The 12511-nt window shown below is 41.0% G+C and overlaps 1 protein-coding gene across 1 annotated transcript in view; it reads right to left on the bottom strand.

The window, feature by feature from the left end:
- zswim6 (zinc finger, SWIM-type containing 6) overlaps nucleotides 1-12161 on the bottom strand; it is a 51240-nt gene extending 39079 nt beyond the window's left edge. Inside the window, exon 1 of the mRNA XM_028602257.1 lies at nucleotides 11541-12161. Coding sequence (XP_028458058.1) covers nucleotides 11541-11967 — 427 coding nt within the window. The 5' untranslated portion in view covers nucleotides 11968-12161. The remainder of the gene's footprint in view (nucleotides 1-11540) is intronic.
- Between the last annotated feature and the right edge of the window lie 350 nt (nucleotides 12162-12511).

Genomic DNA, 12511 nt, shown 5'->3' with positions numbered 1-12511 from the left:
TCAATGGGTTAACATTATGCGACACTGAGTCTGAGTACATTTGTCTAAGCAAACACCAGCACGATTTCTCTCCCCGGGCCTGACAAGCACAGGCGTATAGATCCTGAGAGCAGATGGCAGGAGCATTATCTGGCAGAGCCGGTTCACATGCAGGAGGGGGGCATGCGTGTTTCGAGCCAAACTTCAGTTTGAATTCTCCAGTTTTTGTGTGAGGCAATATATCAACTATACAAACAATTTTCCATTATTCAAAAAGAGGATAAAACGGTTTGAATCGTTTCGTGGAATCAGTCAAGTCCAAACTTTTCAACCCTTTATAACATCGCGGGTTGTGTACCGCTAACAAAGACATCCGTCCCTTTACAACATTAAACATTTGGGAGAACCCATTGTGCCATTTTGTGTGTATTTCACAGAGCTTTAAAAAGGGAGACTCAGCTCGTTGTTTTTCTATCAGGCCCACAATTTTACTTTTGTGGTTTACTCTCACAGCGTCAATTTTCACAGAAAAAAAAAAAAAAAAGAAATGCTGCTGTACACTACCTGCTCAGCAGTAAACAGCACATACACAGACTAGATGGTGAACATAGTGGAGCATTTAGCAGCTGAAGAGTCAGAGATTTCTCTCAGGAGCTGGTAGAGACCAAAAACAGAGCTACAAGAAGAGAGATATTGGACACTCATGTTGCTCTGTAAATGCTGGATGTGCAAATAAGCAAACAACTTCGCTGTAACTACTTAAAAAGGGGATCATATGTGTTCACAATTACTTATTTTTTTATACACTACCAGTCAAAAGTTTGGGGCCATTCCTCTCCATTCCAGACAGAATACCAGCTGAGATTAGTTGCATTGTTTTTTTTAACCAGGGCAGCAGTTTTCAGATGACATTATGTGCTTACATAATTGCAAAAGGGTTCTCCAATGTTTTCTCAGTTAGCCTTTTAAAATGATATCAGATTAGTAAACAGAATGGGCCTTTGGACCATTGGATGAATGGTTGCTGATAATGGGCAATGTAGATATTGTATTAAAGATCAGCCACTTCTTTCTACAACAGTCGAGAACCATTTTGCAATTATGTAAGCACATAATGTAATCTGAAAACTGCTGCCCTGATTAAAAAAACAATGCAACTGATCTCAGCTGATATTCTGTCTGTAAGGGAGTGGAATGAACATTTCTAAGTGACCCCAAACTTTTGACCGGTAGTGTATATAAAAATATGCAAACACCACTGTGTGCAACCACTGTAACACCAATCCAACTGGCCAAAAACTTGCAGGTTTGGTAATCACAAATTTGGCCAAATAAGTGCAAACAAACAGAGGAAATTCATTTTAATTTCCACTTTGACTTTAACTGCTTTAACGCTGTCTGAGGAGAAGCGAGAGAAGCGGAGGACCATCAGTCTTCATTAAACACGCTCCGGCTGTGAGCTTTAACGTTACGGCCTTTGATGGATGACACCTTTAAGTTCCCATTAAAAAAGGTAAGCATTTCTCATAAGCAGCTACCGATTCACACTCCGGCTGCCTGCTCAAAGACAAAAGCTTCTCATTCAGTCTCCACACAGCAAACGCTGCTATTTTTATTTCCTCTCTACACGAGAATCAAAAAGATCAAGAGGAGGCAGTTTGGCGCTGGATGACCTCGAGAAAATCGTGAGCAGTGCCAATATGTTTGAAACAGCTCGAAGCACTTTGCCTGTTATTAACTAAAGTGCTCTGTTTGCAGAGCTGCGGAGGTCCGAAGGGCGCTCCTCTTCGGAGACCGTCCTGTGAGGCCCGGCGTTCCCATGAGGCGAGCACAGCGGCACGCTTTGACTTGCTGAGACAGAGTGGGGTTAACAGAAACTCCCCAAAGAAAAGAGACTACGCCACTGTTTTCTTTGAGAGGCAAAGTTGTATCTAGTGCTGAAACTATTAGGCAATTCATCAATTAGCCGATGAGTTTGATCATGGATTTGTCTATGAAAGTAGTGAAAAAAAGCCTGTTATAATTTCTCTCAGCTCAAGACGATGTGTTCAAACTGCTCGTTTTATTCCAAGATATTCTATTTACCATCATATCTGACCGAGAAAAAATCGTAATCATCGATTAATTGTTCCAGCTCCTAACCCAGAATATTTGGGGTTTAGGGATTTCAGGGACTTTTTAGTTGGACAAAACCAGATATGTGTAGACGTCACTAAATGGTGATGGATGTTTTTCACTATTTTCTGACATTTTATCAGAATAAAACTATTAATTGGCAGATTCATTAAAACATGAAAATAATGGGAAGTTGCATCCCTAGTTGTTTACATTAGCAGCAGAATTATTTAGCGTTCAAGAAGAAGCGAGGCGAACAAAACGTGATCTATCGAGCAGACGGAGGTAAACTAGTCCCCCCCCCCTCCTCCATCAGACTCCCTGCTCCGCCGCCTCTCCTCTCCCTCGAGTTGAAGGTTAATGATGAAGGAATACGGCAGAGGAATACCGATCAGGGAGACGTGGATGGATGTGGAACCGGTGCTAAACCAGTCTCAAACAGCTGTGGCGAGAGATTAGGAGCAAGTTATAACTTCCGACCAACCTGAAAGGATAAGGTTTGATATTCAGAAGTTCACCTCTTCATATATATATCCCATGAAAAAAAATATATCAAAAAACAACAATAAATTGATCCTACTCACATATATTAGCCTGATATCTTCTTCCTTTGGGCCATAGAGCTCCACTGTTGTCCAAAACACATCAATGAGCCACACTGGTGCACTGGCTGAACCCCCCCTCCCTCCACAACAAATTCACTATTTCTTCCTGTTTGCTTGATAAAAACTACCGTAAACATCTGAATTAGGATATTATACTTTAAAAAAGTTCAAACTATATATTTGTATGATGTTTTTAAAGATTCACATTTTCAGAAGTTCTTTAGAGGGAAGGACAAAAGCATTGCCTGCATGGCAAAAAAAAGCCATGAAAAGACCAAAACCAACATTGCTTTTAGTCTTTTCGTGGCATTTTTTGACAAAAAGAAAAAAAATACGGAATAACACCAACCTTATTCTTTAAAAGTCTTATTCTCTACTGAAAATGAAACGGGTTTTAAACAGGATAAGTCAATTATTAAGCTTCTTCTATCCGTTTGGAGGCCGAAATAATAATTAAAAAAACGTAGCTACATTCCTCGTGGTGTTTGACACTGACCTGGAAAATACCTGGGCAGAACTCCAAAACTTCAACCAGCAGCCACAGAATAACTAAGACGGACTCGGTAATGTGGGACATTAACATCCACTGCCTCTGTCCGTAATTTTATACAAGAATGGTCAGTGTATTGTAAAACAATTTTTCAAAAGTGTCAGGTTTTGCTTTCGTTGCAAACTACGCGCCTGATGTAGCTCCAATAAAAATTGATCTTGCCGAGCAGAAGCATGCTATGCATACACCATTAATGCAGATCAACAACTTACAAGGCTGTGTGTGTGTGTGTGTGTGTGTGTGTGTGTGTGTGTGTGTGTGTATCTCCCTTAACATACTTACAAAGCGTTGCATCATTCAATAGGTGTGCGCCGATTCATTGATTCTTCATAAAATTGCAGATGAGAGAGCGAGCCGGTAGTAATCAGTATGTACACAAGAAGGCCTGAAGCCTCATGTATGCATTAGTGTGTGTGTGTGTGTGTGTGCGTGTGTGAGAGATAACACAAATTGTGCTTTGATGTGCTTATCTGAAGTTTAATTCCATAGAGTGTGCTGAGTTAAGCAGTCAAGTGTATAGATATGAACTGCATCACATTATCAGAGATTTAGTTGAAGCGGCGATAATCAATCAATAATTTTTTATAAAAACAATATGAAAGGGGGGTCCTGTTAGCGACTAGCTGGTAAACACTGTGGAGCATTTAGCAGCTAAAGAGCTTCACGTTTCAGATGGTTAGGAGTTGTTTTCAGGTCCACCTAAAAGACTGAACTTCTAGTTTCATTTGAATAACGGATCCAGGCCCAAAGATGTTAGCTTATTTGAAAGTATTTGACAGAAAAAGCTGTACAGTATCAGAACAGAGTTTCTTCTTCTCCTTCTCTCTCACATTAACCATCTTTCGACCCCTCAAATTTATCTGGTGACCCTTTGGGGAGGGGTCCAAACTATCTAACTGTATATAAAGTAGTTAACGTAGCTCCACGTGGAGCAGCTACAGCAGTAACATGCTGTGCAGTGTTAATATCTCATAATGTCACACAGAATCAGAGATCACCGGAAACATTTTACTGCAGATACTGTAAGTACATTTGGTTTAAAATACTGATACTTAAGTAGGAGAACTTTTACTTGTAATAGAGCACTTTTAGTTAAGGGATTTGTTCTTTGACTTAAGGATCGGAGTCTTAGGACACTGCGCCCCACTGGATGATTGCCAAGCCACCCGGTTCTTTTTGGGGCCGACCTGGCACCGTTTTGACTAGAGAGAGGCAAAGATGGACAGATTAGTTGTCAACTATTAAATGAATCGGCAACTATTTTGATAATCGAGTCATTTCTAAGGAAAACAACAAATTCAAGGACGTCACCTTGGGCTTTGGAGAACACACTTTCATAGATCAAACAACTAATTGAGAAAATAATCGATGGATTAAATCGGCAATTTAAATTACTCGTTAGCTGGACTTGGTCTCATTCCCGTGACGACAGAAGTGCACCAGAGTGACCTGGTGAGATTTCACCGTGTGGTGACAGTTTGCCGAGCTGCCGGCAGCACCAAACCCAACATCTGAGCACAGAAACAGACACCCGGTAGACCACCAATCCACAGACTGCAGTGACAACAGACTATCGGTCCATATCACTCCCTCGGTCTGCGAAGCAACAGGCCTGTGACAAGACTTGAGCACAGAGTCTCAAATTCTGCACTTCAGTGTATAAAATGACAGTAATGTTGATGTATAACCAGTTCAGGGGCAGCTGAGTTTTAATTGGTAGGGTTGTGCAAACAATCACACACACACTCCCTCAGCGACATGCACAAATCTCTCCCAGACAGAAAATACATGCTCTTACTTTTTAAACTACAGTTCCTATAATTTGGGAGTTTTAAACAATTATGTTGCCATAGAGGAATTTAGTTAGCGGTGGGCTACAAAAAAAATCAATTCTACTTTCTAGAGAGTGAAAAGATGCAATTGTAACTTATATTTGTTTACATTTTTGGCAAATTAAAAGTATGCCAAATGAGCTTCTAGCAGTTCCTGTGTGTAGTTTACCCACGGATGGAGAGATAAAACTATCACCAGATATCTTAGCGACTAAATAAAACATGCTGCTTCTCAGGCAAGTTCTGGAGTTATGAAAGAGTGTTTTCTTCAAGGATTTCTAAGCAGATTTATGGACGTTTATTTGGGATGGACATCGGAGATACGTCGCAGTTATGACTCAAAGAATGAGATCCATTTTTGACGTAAATTGTGGCACTCGCACAGTATCTTTTGCCCAACGTCTCTCCCTCACAGTTTGAAAACCTCTTTTTTAGATGAATAAATAACAATAGATGAACCAAACCTCATTCTCCGATCACAGAGAAAACAAGTAATCAACAGATACACTTTGGAACAATAAGCGAGAGGACATTTTTTAACCCAAAATAATTACAGGTTGGGATTTCTCAAATATGAATATATGATGGCTTTCTTTGTCTTCCATATAAGTAGACTGAATATCTTAGGGTTGTGTCAGCCGGAGCTTTTTTAGGCCACTACGAGGAACATTTTTCACAATTTTCTGACCCAAGAAGTAATCAAAGCAAATCTATAATGAGAATAACAGTTAGTTTAATCTTAAATTCCTCTAATTCCTGGCTGAATTAGAGGAATTTAAGATGAAACTAGAGAAGATGAAAGAGGGAGGGATTAACATTATCCCATCAATAACAACAAACACTGCATACCAACAGCATTGATGTCTTAATGACATTTGACCTGATACTGCAGAAGGAAGCCCATTACCATGAGATCAGACGCAGAGAAAAGGGCCCCTAAAGGTATGAACTTGACCTCCTGTAGAGTGCAAGCAGCTTAAATGTGACCTAATAACACGGGTAACACGGCTAACAAACATATTAGAGCACATGTTTTCCCACCGTAGACACAAACCAACCTTACTCAGGTAAATGTAATAGTGTACATTAGTTTACATCCCTGATTTTTTTTCCTCCTCCTCCAGTTTAAAAAGTTGTTTTTGACGAAAGCGTGTGCAGCTAAGCATAAACAACTGCAGCCTATACTTTACCGTGTAGGTGAAGCCTATACTTCAGCTCAAACATATACCTCAACGTGCACCGGCGTGGATGAACACAGACCACGTCATGTTTCATGATGACACCTTCAGTGTCAACTATTAAATTAAATCAGCAACTATTTTAATAAATCAATTACATCGGTTTGAGTCATTTCTTATGAAAAAGAAGAAGAAAAATAAAGTGTTCTAGGGTGAACAACGCTGCTAGTATTTTGTGCATGGGGTTTTTGATTCTTTAGGAGCCTCACCTTTAACGGTTTACTTTTTGGCACGTGTTTGTTTTGGATTTACACCTCACCATAGACCGGTTTTTATTTCACATGACACTTACAGTCACCCTGTTTACATGTCGGGCGTTGTATAAATTTGAATTCTGCGCTGCTGATAATAAACTAGAGCTGCAAAGATGAATCGATTAAATAAATTTCCAACTATTTTGATAATCGATTAATCGGTTCGAGTCATTTTTGATTCCAGCTTGTTAAATTGTGAATATTGTTCTAGTTTCTTCTCTCCTCTGTGACAGTAAACTGAACATCTTTGAGTTGTGGACAAAACAAGAGGACACGTCATCTTGGGCTTTTTGGGAAACACTGACCGACATTTTCACAACAGTCTGACATTTTATAGACCAAACGACTAACCGATTAATCGCGAAAGTAGTCGATAGATTGATGATGAAATGAATCGTTAGTTGCAGCCCTGGTCCAAGAGGCAGCGACTCAGCGAGGCCGGAGAGAACATTGTGTTTGAGTGCCACAATCAAAAGGGAACATGGTTGGATTTAAAAAAGTGTTTATGAAAGAGAAGCTAATCCTCTTATATTGACCACATCGCTGGAATCTGGTCTCGATGAGAACATCCAGGATGTCTTATTATGAATAGCAAAATCTTTTTTTTGGGCTCCTGGGATGACAATGTGTCTCGATCCACTAGTTAAATCCAGATTAAAATAACTCAAGAACTGCATCATAGATTGCCATAAAATTTTGTTTTTCCCCCAGCAGATGAATCCAAAAGGACTTAGCTCTAGCATCAGCGTAAGGTCCAATACTTTGTTTTATGACCAAATACCTTAACACACAACGGCATACCCATCATCCACTGCTGTGCTTTGGGTTTTGGGCAACTTAGCAGCTGTTAGCATGCTAACAAGCTACACTAATAATAATAATAATAATAATAATAATAAATGTAATTTATATAGTGCTTTTCACGAACTCAGATGGTGAACATGGTGAATAATATTATACCTGCTTAACATTTGCATGTTAGAAAGCTTTTAGCATCGCAGTTAAAGTACCAGGAAACATTTGCTCACTTCTATTATTATCTATATAATATCTAATAATTATCTATTATTATCAGCCTCTGGTAAAGAATTAAATAGATTGTAACTATATATTTATTATTCAAGCTGTTGCTTCCTTTTTTAACCCCACTACATGACAAATATCCTAGCAGATAGGCATACAACACCTTCAATTTCAACTTTCCCTTTTTTATTTTGCATGTAGCCCGGATGTTTTGTCCTTTACGTTGTGATTTATGGCATCATTAACTCTTGTAGACTCTTAGCAAAATGAGTGATGTTTTGTATCTGTACCTGAACTGCTTTTTGAACAGTTTCCTATCAGAACTGAAACCTGTTCTGAGTTACAAACATTAAGTGATTAAAAATCACACCTTGTCTTGCCTTAGGGCCTATAAACAGCTGGGTTCGAGAAAGGTTTTGAAGTTAAAATAGTTTATTTGGGGGAAAGTCACGTTATGTTTGTGGTGGCTGAAGCTGTACTATGGCTGGACATTTCGTTATACCTCAGACACAGCTGTTTTCCATTTTTGTTGGATTTTCTTCTGTAATAAATGCAGAAAATATACAACATGTTGTAGAACACTGCTGTTTCTGCACACAGGAAATATTTCTGCTTTCTGACCCTGAGTGCAAACCGATTTAGACAGAAGGCTTTCATGTTCTCAGCTGCTTCTCGGCATGAAACTCGACTGCAAAATGACTTCACACCGGAGCAGCTCGTCTTCCTCTGTGAGTTTATAAAGAGATTTAAAAGAGATAAAGGAGGATGTGGAATTGGTGTCAATAAGAAGCTGCCTGAGCTTTGTTAAGTGACAATCCAGTTTGTTTTGGACCACGGCGTCATGGGTTATTGGCTGAAAATTGATTTTAAAAAAAGGCCAATTTCCAATCTCATTTTATGCATTCATCAGTAAAAGTCTTTACATTTTATGGGCAAAAGAAATGACTTTGCCTTTCCTACTTTCAATTAGAGACTCAATGAAATGTTTAAGGTAATTAAATCGCTGATGGCAAGCATAGCAACAATTAACGACCGGTTATGAATAAATTATTGCATTGTACTGTAACAATGGTGGAAACTGTATTTGCATTTTTTCTGTTGTTAATGTTTGATTTTTTAAAGTTGGTGCATGTTAACAAGCAGAAAAAAATCACAGAATTATTATTTCATTATCGATAAATCTGAGGATTATCTTCTCCATTAACTGTTGGTTTATAAAACATAAGGAAAACCGGTCCCTGAGCCCAATGGGAGGTCTTAAAATTGCTTTTTTTTGTCCAACCAACAAAAAAAATAAAAGATTCAGTTTACTATAATGGAAGAAAAGGAAAAGCCTGAAATTCTTACATTTGAGAAGCTGGAACGATCAAATTATTGGCATTTTTTGCTCCAAAAATGTTTTAAAATGATTAACTGCTTGTCAAAACAGTCGATTTATTTCAGCTCTAGATCTATTATCATTGTTTGGTATTAAACTGCCTTCAGCCTAGAGTGTATTTGGAGGAGCAGCACACTTCAGTTATTTCTTTGGTGCTGGTAGTCCACCTCGCAGCTCAATAACATCACCACCAGCAATGATGTTGGCTCCAACCGGGGAATAGAGTAGCCCTCATCTCTAAACTTGAGAAGCTGCAGTATTTGCTCTTGTGAAAAAAAAAAAAAAAAAAAATGGCTACCTTTATCTTTGTGCTTTATGAGGGGTCCACAGCAAATGTGTGCCAATTCATTTCCTCCAGGTCTGCTGCGAGAAAACCTCCCTCCTGTGGTACAGCCCACACGTGGGGAGATTACATCCTTTATTTATCACTTCTTGGCTCTATTTTTCCAGCAAATTCCAGGCTAGGGTGCAATCAGCCAAGAAAGAAACCCTCCCTCCGTGTGAGTTTTTGTGTGTGTGTGTGTGTGTGTGTGTCCTCTTTGTAAGCATGCCGATCGAGCCCCCCCCCCACCCCCCTCACTCTCTGGAATAACAACCCAGATTCGGTTTCTTCTCTAGAGAAACATTTCCCAATATCTGGGAATATATAGGCCTCTTATTTTGGCAGGACAGAGGCTGTGTGTGTGTGTGTGCGTGTGATGAGAGTGTGTATTCCCTGCTGCCCTTCACAAAGCCCACATGCATTTAAAAGTGTGGAGGGGGGGGGGGGGAAGAGGGACGTGTCATGCAGCAACTGAAGTGTTCAGATTGCATTACAATACAAATTAACCATGCAGAGTAATGGGATTACAGTCCTCGGCGCTCTCAGGGACGGTGTCCCGAGTCTGGTGAACTCACAGGTGACAGACACAATCAAAGACCCCAGGCTGACCATGTAATGATATAAGGCTGAAAACTGAAAAACCAGCCCTTCAACTCAACAACACGCCTACCACGGCCAAAGCTCTCTCCCTCTCTGTGGTCGATTACAGACACACACAAAGACACAACCCCGAACCAATTGGCTGCAAACTGGTGTGAATCACGGCCCTTTTAAAAAGAAGCGTTGTGCTCAATACGCTTCCTCCTTTCCAAATCTCTTCTACTTAACAAGGGAGTGAAAAGATGCTTTTGTTTGCCTTCCTTTTGGAGGCGACAGGAAGCTTGAAAGACACAAATGAACATGAAAATAGGAACAAAGTGCCAAACTCACAATGGGAATGCAGGGCATTTGATATGTGTGCTGGGTAATTAAAATCTCAAAAAGGAGGGCCTAAGCACATTAAAATAGTACAAAAAACACAACCAAAATTACATTAAATGTAAGGTTACAGAGTCGTCGATTTGTGTTGTTGGAGGAGTAAAAGTTGTCATGCACATGCAGCTGTCAGTTCAGCACACAGGTGTCTGTTCCTGTTTCACGCAGAAAGAAGAAAAGAAAAAAAGCTCCTTTCAGGTGGTTTTAAACAAACTGACATACGGTGACTGGTCTTTTGCCATTTGGAAAGAGAGCACATCTACTTATGTAATGGCTAATCTGCTAAAACATTCCAGTAATAACATGCCAGAGACCCACTCGATCACGACAATGTGAGACTGAATATTGACTGCTCTCCAACTCAATATTTCACACCTATTATTTCTGCTGATCAAAAGAAATATGTAAACTGACAAAGACACAACGTGCATAAACAAGCATTTGAACTGTGCCACACACAGGACAACTCATTCAAATGCAATGTGTGTCAGTTGACAGTATCAACCCAGCCCTGAGCACTTCCTTTATTACTCAATACTTTTATGTAATCATTTAAAAAAAAAAGGATTTTAAAAAGGTCAGGCTGTGTTTCTGAACAGCAAAACGCACATAATGTAAGACATCAAGCAAGAAATTGTGATAAAAAAAGAGCTTTAATGCTTTTTAAATCGATATTTAATTTCTGAAATTAAGGATACATTGGTGATTTCTGATACTAAAGCAGCTTGACAAGTCTCGTGACTTGACCCCACAAGAGCTTTAAAAAAAAAAAATCTTACTTTCGTGTCTTAAATTGACATGGTTGAATCTCCCATTAGCCTAATTTATTAACGCCTCTAAAAACCAGCAGCACATTTATCCTTTATCATGTGGAAGTTTCTCAATGAAGTTTGGTGGCGTTTAAATGTGAAATTGTGGGGATTCCTCTTTTGTTAAAGCCACAGCGTGATTTTCAAACGCAATTAGAGGATTTTGAGGCTTTGTACCATACATTTCACATTCAAACTGCCCCCAAGCAAAACAGGATTTAAATGCCCCAGTCACACATTCCCATTCATGCACACAGCAGAGTTAAAGCCCCATTGTGGGCTCTCGCCTGAGCGCTTCACCCTTTGTTGTCAAACCCGGGTCACTTTATCTATCCATATTACTCGATATCCACACATGAAATCATTTAAATGGGTCGTGTTGTTGTTTTCTTGGTGATTAATTGTCAGATAGGGTTATATTTTTACTCGAAATGCCCCCCGGTCCCATCACACCACTCACCGACTTGCAGTACGTTGTCCACGCAGCCGCTCTCCAGCAGAGCGATGCCCCGTCGGAAAGGCAGCCGCGTTTCGTCGCTGCTCTCCCCGCTACTTCCGATCTCCTCCCCGCCGGTGTTGAACGACGAGTACATGCAGATTTCCCGTTCGCTCCTGGGGAAAGACCAGTAAACGATCCGTCTCTGAACGGGCTCCGGGATCCGCTCGAAACGCTCCTCTACCCTTTGAAACGGCCACTTCTCCGCGACTTTCCTCGCCGCGATGTCCAGGAGAGTCTCCGGGTTCTGGGTCTTGCTCGATTCGCCCTGGGTGGCCCCGGAGCCGCCACAATGCGCCCCCGCGGCCCGCTGGCCTTGCCTGCATGCTGCGTTGTACCCCGGTCTACAGCAGAGCCGCTTGGCTGGGGGCTGCTGCACGCGCTCCGCCATGATAGCTCCGCTTTAACGGCGACGGAGGAAGTCAACGCACCATATGAACGGTACGGGGACGGGAAGAGGTTAGCCACGGCTTGCTTGTTGGCCGTGTATGGCCAGATCATCCTTTTATGGAAACATGGGGGCAGGGCTTCTCCGAGCTTGTCAAACCCCTTTGTTGACAAATTAAGAGAAGGCGGGGTCTGTCCGGTTAGCTCCGTGCTAAAAAAAAAAAAAAAAAAAAAAGGACCGGATGGCGGAATTCCCGCACGGCCGTTAATCCTTTGTGAGATTTGAGACCAGAAAAGCGTTAAAACGGGGTTAAAAAAGCGACCGTATTTGTTTTCAGGCTGCGGCGTTAAACCGGTGGGTGTTGCAGATATTACAGACGGAGAGGCGAGCTGCTTTGTCTGGAGGTGGAGAGCTTGAAAAGCCGGAATGAGCGATGCCTGCGGGGCGGTGATCGGGCCTGTCAACACCGGAGCCTCGTGGTTTGGAGGGAGGGGACAGTGAACGCAGCACCGCCCCCCCGTGTGACGTTTAAAGTCCCCCGGAATAT

This window comes from Perca flavescens, chromosome 16 (genome assembly GCF_004354835.1).
Source record: "Perca flavescens isolate YP-PL-M2 chromosome 16, PFLA_1.0, whole genome shotgun sequence".
In the NCBI taxonomy this organism is placed as follows: domain Eukaryota; kingdom Metazoa; phylum Chordata; class Actinopteri; order Perciformes; family Percidae; genus Perca; species Perca flavescens.
Note: the sequence above shows the minus strand (reverse complement) of the source record. Positions and strands in the feature narration are given on the sequence as shown.